This window comes from Mustela nivalis (assembly GCF_964662115.1).
Source record: "Mustela nivalis genome assembly, chromosome: 2".
Lineage (NCBI taxonomy): Eukaryota > Metazoa > Chordata > Mammalia > Carnivora > Mustelidae > Mustela > Mustela nivalis.
The window spans coordinates 124,129,095-124,146,375 of NC_139021.1; the positions used below are offsets into that span (position 1 = coordinate 124,129,095).

The window sequence follows — 17,281 nt, forward strand, 5'->3', positions numbered from 1 at the left end:
CATAAGAGAATAGAGTACCTAAATTCATATGAGACAAAGTAGACTTTCAGACATATTACTAGAGAAAGAGTGACATTTCATAATGGAAAAATAGTTACTTCCTCAGGAGGATGTTTTAAAAAATTAACGTATGCACACCTAAAAACAGAGCCTCGAAATACTTGAAGCAAAAACTGACAGTATTGAAAAAGGAAATAGATAATTCAACAACTAGAGTTGAAGATTTCAATGTCCCACTCTCAAAAGTTGATAGAATAACTGCACAAAAAATCAGTAAGGATACAGAAGAATTAAATAGCCTAATAACCAACATGACGCAACTGACATTTACAGAACACTTAACCAAACAACAGATAAATACACATTTTTTTCAAGTATATGTAGAACATTCTCCAGGATAAGCCATACACTAGGTCATAAGATAAGTCTCAATAGGTTTTAAAAGATTAAAATAATTTAAAGACTACAGCAGAGCTAAAATAGAAAACAACAGGAAGGAATTTGGGAAATCTCCATATGGAAATTAAATAGCTTACTTCTAAATAACCCATGTGCCAAAAGATAAATCACAATGGAAAATATTTTGAACCATATTAAACAAAAAGATAACATATCAAAGCTTATGGGACACAGATAAAGCAACAGTTAAAGGAAAATCTGTAGCTTTGAATGTCATGTTAGAAAAGCAGAAAGAGGGCACCTGGGTGGCTCAGTGGGTTAAGCCTCTGCCTTCGGCTCAGGTCATGATCTCAGGGTCCTCGGATCAAGTCCTGCATCGGGCTCTCTGCTCAGCAGGGAGCCTGCTTCCTTCTCTCTCTCTCTCTGCCTGCCTCTCTGCCTACTTGTGATCTCTCTCTGTCAAATAAATAAATAAATAAATAAGTCTTTAAAAAAAAAAAAAGAAAAGCAGAAAGATCTCAAATCAATAATCTAAGCTTCCAACTCAAGACACTTGGGGGAAAAAGAGCAAATTACATCCAAAGCAAGCAGAAGAAAGGAAAAATTGAACATCAGAGCACAAATCAATGAAATAGAGAACAGAATAACAATAGAGAAAAATCAATGAAGTCAAAGTTGGTTATTTTAGAACATCAACAAAATTGATAAATCAAAAAAAAAAAAAAAAGAAGAAACAAAAAGCAGAGAAGACACAAATGACCAACTGAGAATATAAAATGGGGCATAATAAGTGACCCTATAGAAACTGACACAAGTTTAAGGGAATACTATAAAAAACCCTTAATATTAAAAACTTTATATGTAAAACTAGATAATTTATTTGAAATGGAAAAATTCTTAGGAATAAAAAAAGAAAAATGTAATCAAAATTTACTCAGGAAGAAATAGAATAACTGAGTAGGCTTATAATGAAATAATTATGCCAAATTTGTAATAAAATATCTTCCCAAAAGTAAAATCTGGGCCCAGATGGCTTCATAGGTAAATTCTACAAAATATTCAAAGAAAAAACAGTACTAATCCTTTACAAAGCTTTTGGAAAATAAAGAAAGAAGGGATGCTTCCTGAGGCATTCACTGAGTCTAATATCCTAATACTAAAACCAGAAAAACATACCATTAGAAAATATTACTATAGATCAATATGCTCATGAGCATAGATATAAAAATTATTAATAAAGTATAATTTTATCCATATAAGTGATACACTGAAACCATTATGCACCATAATCAAATTTGATTTATCCCAGGAAGTCAAAGTTGGTTTAGCATCTGAAAGTTATAATATACCATATTTATAGAATGAATACACCCATGACATAATAATCTTGATAAAAATAGAAAAAGAATTTAACAAAATTCAATGTCCAAAAGAGAGAGAAAGGAAGGAAGGAAGGAAGGATGAAAAGAAGGAAAAAAGAAGGAAGGAAGGAAGAGACCCTTAGTAACCTAGAAATAAATAGGAGTTCCCTCCAACTGATCAAGGGCATCTACAAAGGGTATCTGTGCAAAACCTATACCTATCACATCATCCTTAATAGTGAAAGACAGAATGTTTATCCTTTGAGATTGAAATGCCCACTCTTACACTTCTATTTAATATTTTACTAGAAATCCTAGCTAGTGTAATAGAGTAAGAAAAATCAATTAAAATCATAGAAAGAATGAAAGCTACTTTTACTTACAAATGGCATTATCCTGTAAGTAAAAAATACTAAGAATATACAAAACTAATAAAGAAGCTGACATTATTGCTGGGTACAAGATCATCAGATAAAAATCAATTATATTTCTATGTAGTACCAATAAGAACACGAAAATGATATTACAAAATTAAGAAAATAATTCTATAGAAAAAGAATAAAATACTTAAGAATAAGTTTAGGAAAAGTAGGACAAGACCTATATTTTGAAAATGATAAAACATTACTGAGAGAAATTAATGGATATTTGAATAAATGATGAGATCATTTATGTTCACACATTAAAAGACTTAATATTAAGATGTCATTTCTTCATAGTTTTCTGCTTAAATTTAATACAATATTATCAAGACTCCAGCAAGCTTTGACAAGCTGATAATAACTTAAACAGAAATACAGAGGACCTAGGATATCCCCCTCACTCCCCAAAATTAAAAGAACAATGTTAGAAGATTTACAGCATCTACTTTCAAACTTACATAAAATTCCAGTAATCACAATAGTGTAGTGCTGGCATAAGGATAAATATATAGAGCAATGAAATACAATAGAAAGTCTATAAAAACTCTAACATGTGTTGCCAATTGATTTTTGACAAATATATCAAGGAAATTTAATAGGGAAAGGGTAGTCTTTTCAGCAAATATTGTAGAGACAATTGGTCTCAGGTAGGACAAAAAAATCTTCTGGGACAGTGTAAAAAATGAGACAAAATAAGACAAAACACAAATTTAGATCCTTACTACACACACACAAAAGTCAAGTCAGAATATTATAGAGGGAAATATTTCTGATTTGGGGTGAGGAAAATATCTCTTAGGTATGACTCCCAAAACACTACTTAAAATTTAAAAAAAAAGATACATAGGACTTTATCAAAAATTTTTCAAAAATACTCCTTTTCTTTTTTTAACAGAGACAGAGGCAAACCTTAAGAGACTCTTAACTACAGGAAACAAACTGAGGATTGCTGGAGGGTACGTGGGTTGAGGGCATGGAGTTGTGAACACTGGTTGTTGTATGCAACTGATAAATCACTAAATTCTCTGAAACTAATAATATAGTATATGTTCATTAAATTGAATTTAAATAAAGAAATTTAAAAGGACTTTTTAAATGACAAAAATGAAAAGCAAGCTGTACACTGGAGAAAAAAATGTTCATTTATGTATCTAATTAAGGACTTTTGTCCAGAATATAAAGAATATAAAGATCTCTTAGAATCTCTCACAATTCAACAACAAAAAAATCAATCCAACCCCCCAAAATGGGCAAAAATTTGAACAGGCACTTCACTGAAGGAAGATATAGGATTAGCTAATTAGCACATGGAAAGATGTTCATTTAGTAATTAGAGAAACAGAAATGAAAACTACAGTATGATACCACAAAAACCCAATAGAATGGTCAGAATCAAAATATTGAAAAAATGGTAAGGATGTGAAGGAATGGAATATAAAAAGGTACAGCCACTTTGGAAAAGAGTTTGGGAGTTTCTTAAAAAGTTAAACATGTACTTAAAATAAACTCATTCATTCTAATCCTAGGTATAGACCCAAGAAAAATGAAAACTGATCTATTCAAAGGATTTTAGTGTATGTTTATAAGCAATATCATTCTTAATAGCAAGAAGGTAGTAGTACGCATGTATATCAATGAACGAATGAATCAATTTGAATGAACAAATAAAATGTGGTGTATGCATGTGGTATATGCATCTATTCAGCAATTAAAAAGGAGCTCACTACCAATACATGCTATAGTGTGAATGAATCCTAAAAGCATGCTAAGTGAAAAAGCCACACACAAAATGCTACATATTTTATGATCCCATTTGTGCAAAATTTCTGGAAAAGGAGACTCGGTACAGAAAGAAAGCATATCAGGAGTTGCTTAGGGTTGGTCATGGGAGGAATGAGAATTGACTCCAACCAGCTACAAGGAATCTAGATTTTCACGATGGTTGCACATCAATAAATTTACTAAATATCATTGGACCACAGAATAGTTGAATTTTATGGTGGGTAAAATCAAGCTCTTAAGAAAAATTTGTAGCATCTCACAAGTCCATGTAAATTCATAAGAATTAGTCAAATGAACTTAAAGTGGGCATATGGAAACAAATTGACATAAGTTAAAAAAAAACTGGATTTGAGGATTTAGCAAGGATACAGGAAAGAGAAGTAGACATCATTTCAGTGTACCCATTATTGAAGATTTTCTCCTAAATCTTTCAGCCCAAATTATGGAATTAAATAAAATAGAAAATAAAATGTTATAAAATAGGTAAATGTTAAGCGGGTTATAATTAAGAAGCCAAACAAGTGAACATCTTTTATGGTACCTTAAATTTATTTTTCATGATGGTCTTTTTGAATCTAAAGGGGAAAGCTCTGCCTCGGTGTGAGTTTGTCTGTCCTTTGAAGAGACAGATACTTGTTGTGTCAATTCTTACAGTATAGATGAGACCAGTGCCAAAATCATGAGTCAGAAAGTGAGTTTTAAGAGGGAGAGAAAATTCTAGGTTCTTTCTGGGCCTTGACTTTGGAGTGATGGAGACATGTGGGAGAAGAGACTACATATACACTGACACAATGCAGTTATATTAAAAATAAAACGACTTTAGTCTGAGATCACAAAGCCTGAGAAGAAATTTTAAAACAATAACCATGGCGTACTTTATTTGATCCCTTCTCAGAATATAATGCAAGTTTGAAATAAGAAAAAAAGATTTTTGAAACATATGATTAATTTGTATGTGGCAGAAGAAATTGCTGAATTGAAATCACCTATGTTGGGAGAGGACAGTGTGTCCAGAATTTCTCTCACCACTTACCATTTGCTCCCAGTCTCCACCTAGCACATTGCCTGGGACCTACTAGATAATCAATCTGCAGTTGATGAATTAATGAATGCCTCATTATTTTTGAAGATTTTTTTTCTGGGAAATTAAGATTTTATTGATTACCTTATTGAATATTTAACATCTATTGGCAAATACTGATCTATAAAATGCATGCTGGTGTTATTTGTGGATGGGCCTAATAAACAGATCAATTAAGTAGCCAAGTTTGACATTTCTCACATTTATATTACCAGCTCCACAAAACATATCCCTCCTGAATACTCCATTTCCTATCCCATATCCTTCTCATCTCCCTAGATATTAAGCATGTATGTGTTTATTTCTATATAGGTATAGCTAGTCATATTTCTTGTTTTATGTCCTTGTCACTGTGCCTGTAGTTATTTATTGTTTTTACGTTCTTGGTTATGATTTCTTCATGTTTTTCTTGTAACTCCATTGTATTACAACTGTTTTAAAGTATCTGAGAATTTGTTATAAAATGTACAGCACTGACCAAATATAAGATATTAAAGATACAAAATTGACATCAATATTTTGAGGACAGCAAATCAACTTAATTTGTATTCTTTTTAAAATTCTATATCTACTTAATAAAGTGTGAGAAATTAGTATAACTGAAACAGGAAATGATCATGTAAAGGTAACCCCAGGTTACAGATATACTTTGTGCTATAATTGGGATATTAAGTTTACTCAGTAAGTTAGTGTATTTTGCTCAGCTTTATGTTTCATTATTTGAGAAACACAGCATAAAGTAAACTGTAGCATTAAAAGCCAGCTTCATTGCAATTTATTTTTATAGCATAGTGCAAAACAACCCAAGCTGAAAGTACATTCAGGCAGTGAGACTTAAATCCCTAAAGGTAAGAAAGTGGTTCCATAAACAGATGTGATCATGGATTCTGAGTTTATTTGCTTGTGGCAAAAATAAAAGTACCAACTCAATAAGTTTTAATTTATAGGCATCTACACCAGAAGGCCTTTAGGCACTTTGAACAAAACTGACTAAAAATAAAATTTAGTAAAATAAACCCAATCTGCCCCATTCTCCATTCACACCAGGGAATATAAATTCCCAGCAAGGTAAAGAGGAGAGATTTCTCCATGTCTTTTCTAGGTGCTTTCCTGGAATTGTAGCTATGCTATGCTCTAGAAGAGAATTTTGCGATTGGCTGCATTTCAGGACACTTGAGAATATGAGAGAGGAATTGTGGATGATCATTCCACCTCCTGAAGGTTTTCTAACAACCATGGCCTCACCTGCACATGGTCATGCAGAAGCATAGAGCTTTTCTGTTCTCACCCAAAGGAAATATTACTTGCCCTTTTTCTTCAGCAGGAAGTTCAAATATATATATATATATATATATATATATATATGTCTACATACATACATACATACATACTGGCTGGTACCTAATATGTATCTGACCATTAGGAAATTCTATGATTCTATCATTGGACATATAATAAACTGAAAATCATTTGTGTAGAATATAAATACATATATTTATATTCATATAATAAACTGAAATAGACATATAATAGACTGAAAATCCTTATTTGTGTAGAATATAAATAGACAAGTATGGGGGGGTAGACCTCCTTACCTCACATTTTGTTCTTCCAGGGTCTCACTTGTGAATTCCAGTATGTCAGCAGCTGTCCCCACAAACATAAGGAGAAGTTGAGAGAGTTGGTCCCGAGTGATCCCTCCTCCAATGGGTAGAAGCCATCTTCCAATTATGAGCATTAACAAGAATGTCTGATGGAGTCCCAAAGTCCAAACTTTCTCACATACTGTAGATAAGTTATTTACAAAAACTTGGGCCTGTGTAACAAAAATGTCATACAGGGAGAAGACTGTGAGCTACCACCTTGGAGAGATATGCCTTCTTCACCATGGCTTTCAATCAAGAGTTAGCTTTTGTGGAAGGTCATTTTCAGAAAAATGATTCCTCACTTACTAAAGAAAATAAAATTCCTTTCAACTGGACATTCTGGGGGGAATAAAAGGCTAAGATGGTCGTAAAAAGGGGCAGCCTTATAACAGGAAATAATTTAAACCTCACACTTGCTAGTAGGATTGTAACATTTGGTACTTAAAGAGCCAATTTGGTGATGTTTTAAAGATCATTTCTCGTTTTACTCTTCTCCATAACAAAGTATTGCACACAGCAAAACTGTTTAATACCATATTAAAATCACACACACAAAAATCCTATATTTTTCTTTCAGGGATTTCAAGTCTGAATTTACTAATCTGGGACTATTTTAACATAGTACAGATATCTTGTTTTTTATTGGTTTAGAGCACTACTACATCAAATAAGAAAATGCACATTAATGCTTATTCATTACCTAAATGCAAAGAAAGAGATTAACTATAGTTATTATTTTTATTCTGAATATTTAACATACTATTAAAAAGTCCATAAACTAGCAACCAAATTTTATTCTGGCCTTAATCTTGAACTCAGAGAAAAATTTACATCCTTTTCATGGATTCTGAATGATATCTATTGCCCATTTAATTTCTAAATAAGTTTTAAAATATATAAATTATTGGCCGTAAAGTCTATAATCTTTTTTTTAAAGATTTTATTTATTTATTTATTTGACAGAGAGAGATCACAAGTAGGCAGGGAGGCAGGCAGAGAGAGAGGGGGAAGCAGGCTCCCTGCCAAGCAGAGAGCTCGATGTGGAACTGGATCCCAGGACCCTTGAGATCATGACCTGAGCTGAAGGCAGAGGCTTAACCCACTGAGCCACCCAGGTGCCCCTAAAGTCTATAATCTTTTAAGGGACTATGGGATTGTGGGTCTCCAGTGGCTTGGATAGTTGATTCCAACTAATTTATACAAGTAACTTAGCTATGTCTATGCAAAGCCTATTTATTACCCTATTGATGACTTACAGATGTTGAGTGTAGAGGTAGAGGGAGGATAAAGGACAAGACAGGATGCTAACGTGATTGAAGCCATGCGTGAAGATCAATGATTTTTCATTTACACAGTGTTTCATACTTTTTCTATTGGACTTCACATACATCCTACTTGATTCTCACAGGAAGATTCCTAGGCCGGGTGAATATTAATATTTTCAATTAGATGAAAAACTGAGATACAGAGTGATTAAGTGACTTGTTCCAAGTGATATCAGTCAATTGTGATTGGAGCTTGAATTAGAATCTGATGCTAATTCAATTAAACCTCTTAGAATCAATAATCTATCGTATTGTTGAAAATGTGACTTATTGCTAGGGAGGGGTCTGGGCCTTGGGTCTCTTCCATATACCATTTTAGAATAGGCCATGGTTAGTTTGACAAATATCAGGCAAGTGAAGAACAAAAACTGATTCATTTTGACTAGAAATCTTCCCTATTTTGTTAATACACACTTAAAAATATATAGGCCAGGTCTCAAACTTTTAAATATATCACTCATTCACAAATAATATGTATCTCACCTTGTGCATGTAATATCTAACCTGTTAAAGGCTACTTAATGCTGCAAGTTAAATATATCTATTAGCATATATAAGATATATGTGACTATTATGTATATTAAATGTGTTTAATAAATAAAAATACAATTATTTCATAAATTCCTGAGCCAAACAATTAAACAACTGGCAAATTTCCTTAGGAAAGAGTGAGCTGAAAGGTGTAGAGCATGTTATTCTCTGAATGAAAGGTGATTTCCTAGATCCTTTAAAATACAATGGAAAAATCTCTCACCGTCCTAATGAGATCATCTGCTCCATTGTCTTGGTCACTTGATATCAGAGTTTGATTGAAGTTTTCTTTGCTACTGGAATTTTGTGATGTTTCTTCAGGTTGGCTACTGCAATACTAAGAATTTGGTAGAAAGCCAATATGTTAAAAAAAAAAAAAAAAAAAATTTGTTTTGCCCAGGATTTTTCAATGTATGAGCCTATGAACATTTGTAGGTTGTGAATAATAAGTTTAACAAGTAAATAAAAGGCAGGACCATTAAAAAAAAACAAAAAACAAAAAAAAAAACCAAAAAACAAAAACCACAGTATGTAGAATTTAAAATGGCTTCAATTATCTAAGAGATTATGAGTAGATATGTGTATTTACACAATATGCACAAATATTTCAAGTTACAGTCTTAAAATAGAAAACCACTTTTTAATTAATATGAGATGAAAATCAACTATACATGTTTTATTTTCCCACAAGTCTATGAGGATGTAGTCTCCAAGTTCATTGTACAGAGCTGTAGAATTTTTTAAGTTCTTATTTGAATTTCAGTTAGTACACATAGAGTATTATATTAGTTCCAGGTTACAATATAGCGACTCAACAATTCCATACCTCACTTGGTGGTCATCATAACAAGTCACTGCTTAATCTCTGTCACCAGTTTCCCCCACTCCCCCATCCACCTCCATTCTGGTGAATATCAGTTTGTTCTCTATAGTTTGTTTCTTCATTTGTCTTTCATTTTTCCCCTTTGATCACTTGTTTTCTTTCTTAAACTCCATGAGTGAAATCAATGGTATTTGTCTTTCTCTGAATAATTTATGTAACTTAACATTATACTCTCTAGTTCCATCCATGTCCTTGAAAATGGCAAATGGCAAGACTTCATTCTTGCTGAATACACACACACACACACACACACACACACATATGCATGCCACATCTTTATCCATTCTTCTGTCAGTGGATGCTTTGGGCTGCTTCCGTATCTTGGCTATTGTAAATAATGCTGCTATAATTATAGGGGTGTATGTATCCCTTTGAATTAGTGTTTTTTTAATTCTTTGGGTAAATACTCAGTAGTGCAATTGCTGGATCATAAGGTAGATCTATTTCTAACTTTTTGAGGAGGCTCCATACTGCTTTTTACATTGGCTGTACCAGTTTGCATTCCCATCAACAGCGCACAGCGGTTCCTTTCTCTTCATATCTTCACCAACACCCGTTGTTTCTTGTGTTGTTGATTTTAGCCCTTCTGATAGGTGTGAGGTGTTATCTCATTGTAGTTTTGATCTGTAATCAAAGTGATGATGAACATCTTTTCATAGATCTATTGGCTATCTGATGTCTTCTTTGGAGAAATGTCTATTTATGTCTTATACCCATTTCTTTTTTCATATTCACATAACTTTTATTATAGTACATTATTTAAGTGTTCTATTTTATTATTAGCTATTGTTAATCCCTTGCTGTGCTTAATTTATAAATTAAATTTTATCATAAGTATATACATATAGGAGAAAACAGTGTATATTGACTTTGATACTATACACATTTTTAGGCATCCACTGGGAAAACTTAGAACTTATCCCTCATGGATAAGTGGGGGGCAATGTATTTCTTCAGCTGAGAATTAAGAACTATGGGTATATCATTCACTTTCTTTATGCTATCCAATGTATTTTTATTTATTTCTCTATCTATCTATTCATTTATCTATCTATCGTCTTAGATAGCCTATGTGAGCAGAGTGGGGAAGGGGCACTGAGAAAGGAGGAGAGAATCCTAAGCAGGCTCCAGGAGGATCAGCACGGAGCCTGACATGGGGCTTGATCTCAAGACCCTGAGATCATGCACTGAGCCAAAATCAAAAGTCGATCTCTTAACTGACTGAGCCACCTAGGCACCCCGAACCAATGCATTTTAAAGCAGTTATCTAAATGTGCAGTCACTGAATTCCTCTTAACTTTCATAGTTAGTACTTAATGACTGCATTTGGACTGTACCCTGAGGCTTTGTTTCCAATGGTTGACCACAGATTATAATGAATAAGACATTTATGTCTGGTGCTAAAATACATGCCATTTAGGATTCCTTCTTAAATGCAAATGAAATTGTACTGTCATTTTGCTATCCATTTTTTAAAATTGGAATATTTGTTTTTTGAATTTCCTAAGTTCTTCATATATTTTGGATACTAACCCTTTAACAGATATGTCATTTGCAAATATCTCCTCCCATTCTATACATTAGCTTTTAAGTTTATTGATTGTATCCTTCACTGTGCAGACCTTTTTATTTTGATGTAATCCCAATAGTTTATTTTTGTTTCTGTTTCCCTTGCCTTAGGAGACATAACTAGAAAAAGTTGCTATGGCTGATGTTAAGGAATTTAGTGTCTGTTGTAGGATTTAATAGTTTCAGGTCTCATATTTAGGTATTTACTTACTTTACATTTGCTTAAGCAGGTAATCCAATTATTTTCAATCTTGCTTGTTAAACACTGAGACAAACAAAAAAATTAACATGTTCCTCTATTAAAATATGTATTTTAGTGTCATTTTGGAGGTCAACTTGGGTTTATGGAAACTTTGACAAAGACCCAAACTTGATGTTTTACCCTTTTTGTTCCTTCATTTTGCATGTAAATTTCTACAAGTTAACTGTGCATGATTTTTATCCAGATGCTAGGAATCTGAGTAGAGAAAAATATGTAAGAGACAAAAAGAGTGGTACTTGAAAATATAAGTGTAACTAATGATTATTTCACAAATTAAAAAAAAAAAAGTTTAAAAAAAAGTTGATTTTTTTCAAACACCTGCAAGGCTAATGTACTTTTGAAACACACACATACATATACACACATCACTACCACCATCATCACCACCACATAACCACACTCACATATTTGGACTTAGAGAAAGTATTTTTTTAAAATGCTAATGCTATAAGTGTATTTTTCTTAATTAGTCTAGATACCACATCAATCAATCTACAAGCTACTTGAAAAAATAAAAGAAAGTCTGTCAAGAAGCTATTTTTTTCTACTCCCCATCAAAACAACTAGTGTTATGGGTGAAATGACAGGAGTACTTAGGAAAGATGGCCATGTGCCATATCTCTAGGAGCAAAAATCCAGCTGTTTGCACACTTTTTTTTTCTGTGCAGCTAAGACTCCATGGAAAGATAATGAAGATAAAAAGTTAAATCTTTGAACCAAGCAACAAATCCTCATTGCAGAGCAGCTTTGTGAGAATCAAAAGGGCACGAGGAAATAATTTTGACCATTTTATTCCATAGGCATGAAATCTATTTATTAGCACATATATTAAAAGTGGTGACCTTGATATGTTTTTTTTAATCCTTAGCACCAAAAATTTATAGACATCTCATTACTACCAAAAAAAAAAAAAAAAAAAAACCCAAAACCAAAACAAACAAACAAAAAAAACCCCAAAACTTCATCTGCCCTGCAGTGGCTGGTAGCTTGTAGTCCATATTATGATAATGCAATCTGAGTCCCATTCCATTCTTGTAATTCTACTTGTTACAAATTGATGAAATTTTTCCTTTAAGTGACAGCTGCTTGGTACTGCAAAGATCAACCAGTTTGATTCCTACAACCTAACCTGGCTTGTATTGTTTTTATGGTAATATTATTTCCACTTAGCATTGTATAGGTGAGTTCATTTAGATGATCTGGATACAAACAAGCCACTTTTTCATGGGTCTTAAAAACTCGTATTGCTTCAAGAATATTCCTTTGGGTCAAACCAGACCCTAACCCCATCAAGACCAGAAAGTTTCCATTGCTTTAATTCTGCCACTTCACAGATAGATCTAAGAATTATGGTCATAACTGTTGTCATAATCATGCTGTTTCTAGTCATGTGCACCTAGGCAGATGCAGAAATGAAGGTACAGAACTGATCACCTCGTAGGAATGTCTTCATGAGATAGGTCAGGATGCTTTCCTAATGCCAAGACATAGGTTAGAACATTTAGGATGTAGAATACGTGGAAACTGTGAAAAGAAATTAAATCACTAACTTTTCATGAAAAAAAATCAGGTAATTTTGATAACGCCTCTAAAATATAGAACACATAACAGAGAAAGGCAGTGTGGTTTAACAGAGTAGGGGTTAAGACCTAGGTGCTAAGCCCCAGGACTGTTATTGATTAGCTGTGTGACCTTGAGAAATTAACTTAATGTTTCTGTTTCAGTGTCCTCCTCTGTAAAGTAGAAATATATATAACATGCCTAACTCATGGAGTTGATGAGTTCATAAAGGAGAAAATACATTTGAAAAATACTTTGAAAGAAAGGATTACATAAAGAAAAGTGGTTATTATCACAACCAAATTTTTTTTAAATGAATGGACTAAGAGAATTGCTGTACCTTCCTTTATTCTGCCATTTCTCATTTCTTTAAATGCAATTCCAATACTGTTTTGTCTCCCTTAACGCTTACTTTTTTCTACTTCCATCTCTGCCCACCCTGCCCAATTCAATCTTTGGGCATTCATTTTAATTCTTAGTGTCAAAATGAGTCAAATCCATTACTACTAAAGGTCCAATTTCTTTTGTAGTATGAAAATTAGAGAGGTACTGCCTGGGGCTCAAAAATCTTTTTTTATTAAAAAGAGAGCTTTTGGTTGCATGCTATTTGTTGTAATGGGATTTGACCTGTATATCAATTAACTGTGCAACGCATTTATATTATAAAAGCATTTGGGGAAATGAATTGTTATTGTGGATGATAGTCATGTTATAGAATTGGATGTGAAAGAAAGAAATGATTCAAATCACCAGAGCTTATTTCCATCCCCCTGAAAGTAGTAAGTAGTAAGGAAATTGAAACAGTCCCCTAACTCTTATGCTATGGTTTTTAAAAACCATGATAACTTGAACCAGCCAATCTAGTGCTACAAAAATATTTTGCTACAGTCATAGAGATAGCCTATGACTTTAATATTTTTAAACAGGGTTAAAGCAGATAAATGTTTTCCTCAGGCCTATTTTATTGGTATGTGCTTGTGGAATTCTTCAGAAATAGTCCACAGAGCTAAATTCCCCTGTGGGTGCCTAAAATTTGGAGCAAGCATTTTCCAGACAAGGTTTGGATATCTGAAACATATATCAGAGGCTTAACTTTACTATAAAATGACCAACTGCAGCAAAGAAATCTGTATAGGGGCAAATTCTTATCTTGAATAATGCATTGTATCAGTGAAAATACTCTAATAATATTATATCATAACTATAGCTTATCTATAACATAGCCCTATGTTATGACCCAGAAGATATGAAGTCCAGGCTGGCATCTGCTAGAGTCTGCCTTTCACAGTGTGGTACAGGAGCATTAATAGTAATAGATTGTGAATCTAATCCAGATCCTGATACCTGGGGCTGCCCATCTAAGCAGCAACTCACTTAAAAATCTTTCTCTCTCTATAGATTAGGGACTCTCATTGGAAGCCATTGTTTATTTTTTAAGTCAGTCCATATACACGTAGCCCACCTCTCCCAATGGTAGATCTCATACTCCTCTTTTTAATTCTTCATATCTGACTCCAGAGTAGAATACCCATTTCACTAAAACAGCTCATGGGACCCTCAAAAAGGAATCTTTTGTAATCTGTAAGGCCTGTATTTTAAGACAGACGTTTTTTAGTAGCCCCACCAAGTTTGATTGCATTTGCATAACAGAGTCTAGACAATGGGGTTTATTTTTAATTTCTGCTACTTTTATTTTATAGGATGCTAGATTATTGAGCCCTGCCCATTTTCAGTACAATATAGGAATTCATTGAATATGCGAAGTTTAAAGCTAAATTTTTACACACAACCTTCCTGTACCTCACGTAAAAAACTCTAGCATATTTGAGGTCAGGAGTGCCTAAGAACAAGATCTTTTTTATTCTTTTTTTTTTTTAATATTTTATTTATTTATTTGAGAGAGAGACAGTGAGAGAGCATGAGCGAGGAAAAGGTCAAAGGGAGAAGCAGGCTCCCCATGGAGCTGGGAGCCAGATGTGGGACTCGATCCCAGGACTCCGAGACAATGACCTGAGCCGAAGGCAGCCGTCCAACCAACTGAGCCACCCAGGCATCCCAAGAACAAGATCTTTAACATAAGTTATTAATTAATTATAAATCTTAATGCTTAACTATAATATTTTTATTGGCTTTGATAGATCATGAATTCACTTTCTTTTGTTAATGGCCTCTTACTTTTTCAATTCTTGATAACTACCATTCCTTTGAGAAATGCATTTCTGAAATAAATTTTAGTATGAAAATAGTTTACTGATAAATATTCCACTTTCTTACTTTCCAAAGGGACATACCTGGGTCTCATCGTGCATTTCAAGAAGCCATAATGATGGAACAATGCTAATCAGATATAAAAATATGGCTGGTGAAAACCTGTAAAAGAGAGAAAAAAAGTTCAGTTTTTACAAAAAAAAAACCCTCTTTTTTAATTAAAGAAAAACAAATACACATACCCTGATCACATTGAGTTAAACCTTTTTATCTCAAGTGTTTATTTCAATGGGGATAAAAGCATTATGTGATTTCTGCCATATGGATTGTAGAGAAACAAAGTAACTGCAAAAGGCACTAGCAGCTGTCATTCTCACTGAATTTCTAATCCAATTAATAGAAGTTAATTTTAATATGGCTTAATGGGACACTGCCAACTAGTTTCAGGCACAAAACTGGATATTTTGTATTTAATATGTTTTACAACAAGCAAATACAGCAATAGTAAATCTTCTTGGATTTTTTCAACATTGCAATTTCAAGAAGATTAGCTACATTTTTAAATATTAACCTGGAATTCTGAAAGCCCAAATAGTAACATCCTACTAGAAGACAAAAATCAGATGATAATGAATAGGAATGAACAAAATCAACTGACTTTGTGATATCTGAGAAACCTAGTAAAAATTAAAATGCAAAGAAACAACAACAGATGAAGTGCTTAGTATTGTTTTAAAAGGCTATCTATATTCATTATTTGCTGGCTTAAAATTCAGAGGGTAGTCCAAAAAGTGGGCTTTTATAGTCAAACATATTTAGGTTCAGATACCAGTGGCTCTGTCTGCTTCTTAGTCCACAAAATGGAGACAGTCACTTAATAGCATACCAATATACCACAGACTGGGTAGCTTAAACATCAGATAGTTATTTTCTCATGGTTCTGGAGGTTGGAAGCATGGTGAGGTCTCCCTTCCTGGTTTATAGATAGCCACCCTCTTGCTGTAACCTGGCCTCACATGGCCCTTCCTTGGGGCATGCACATCACAAGCAGAGAGAGACAGAGATCACTCTCTTCTCCTCTTAAAAGTTGACCAATCTTAATGGATTAAGATCCTACCCTTATGACATCTTTTACCTGTAATAAATTCCTAAAAGCTATATCTCAAAATAGAGTCACACTGGGGGTTAGGGCTTCAGCATACAAATTTTTGGGAAACACAGTTTAGTCCAGAGTGGTCCCATTTATCTCATAGAGGTCTTTATTACACTTTCTTTAAAGCAGTGCATGGCAGAGGTGGGTATTCCATAATAGATAACTATTATTAGTATTTTATAGGACATTATATAATAAAAATATGCCTTTAGAAATTTAAAACAAGAAAAAAGTAACATACTTTCCAAATTTATTTCTTAAAATTGTACCTCTATCGTTTTAGATAGGACTATTGCTGTATAGGCCATCTCAAAGAAAAAAATTGTGAGTTAATATAATTTTATTAAAATACTTTAAGTATATGCATGTGATGGTTTAAAATGGTTTGAAAAACAGAAATGTTAATTGCTCAACAAATAGAATTACTTTAGATGAAATGGTATTAAAACCATATTATCATAATCCAGGAGAGAAAAGTGAGCAAACCTAAATGGAAGACAGCATCTAGAATGGGCTTTTTCAAGACTGTTAACAATTTCACTAATACTACATTTCAGCTTTTGGAAAGAAGGGAGAAAGAACAAAAGAAAGTGAGGTCTTTTAAAAAAAATCAATATTTCATATAGATACTCTTCCACCTTTGATTTCCTGCAAAGAACCAATTTTGAAACAAAAGGTTATGGCTCATGATATTATTGAAATCTGACTTGGAAGATGGCTGGGCGACAGAGAGATAGCAAAAGCCCCCATGTTGAACATACTCTTAAAAGAATAGGGAGAACTTGGTGTGCCTGGGTGGTTCAGTCGTTAAGCCTTCTGCTCAGGTCATGATCCCAAGGTCCTGGGATTGAGCCCTGCTCAATCCCTCCTCAGCTGGAAGCCTGCTTCTCCCTCACCCACTCCCACTTGTGATCCCTCTCTCGTCCTGTGTCTATGTCAAATAAGTAAATAAAATTTAAAAAAAAATAAGGAAAATTTTTATAAAAAATAAAAAATTTAAAAAAAAATAAGGAAAATTTATTCCTTGGCCTTACATATCAAGGGAAACATCAGGAGAGAGTATTTCCTTTGTGAGATTGAGAAAGGAAATGAATTCCAA

The 17,281-nt window shown here is 33.3% G+C and overlaps 1 protein-coding gene across 1 annotated transcript in view; it reads right to left on the reverse strand.

Moving 5' to 3' along the window:
* The window catches only part of TMEM26 (transmembrane protein 26), a 47,495-nt gene that overhangs the window by 14,269 nt on the left and 15,945 nt on the right, over positions 1-17,281 (reverse strand). Inside the window, exons 3-5 of the mRNA XM_082721645.1 lie at positions 15,113-15,191; positions 8,771-8,884; positions 6,641-6,861 (exon numbers count right to left, since the gene is read on the reverse strand). Of these exons, the coding sequence (XP_082577771.1) occupies positions 6,641-6,861; positions 8,771-8,884; positions 15,113-15,191 (414 nt within the window). The remainder of the gene's footprint in view (positions 1-6,640; positions 6,862-8,770; positions 8,885-15,112; positions 15,192-17,281) is intronic.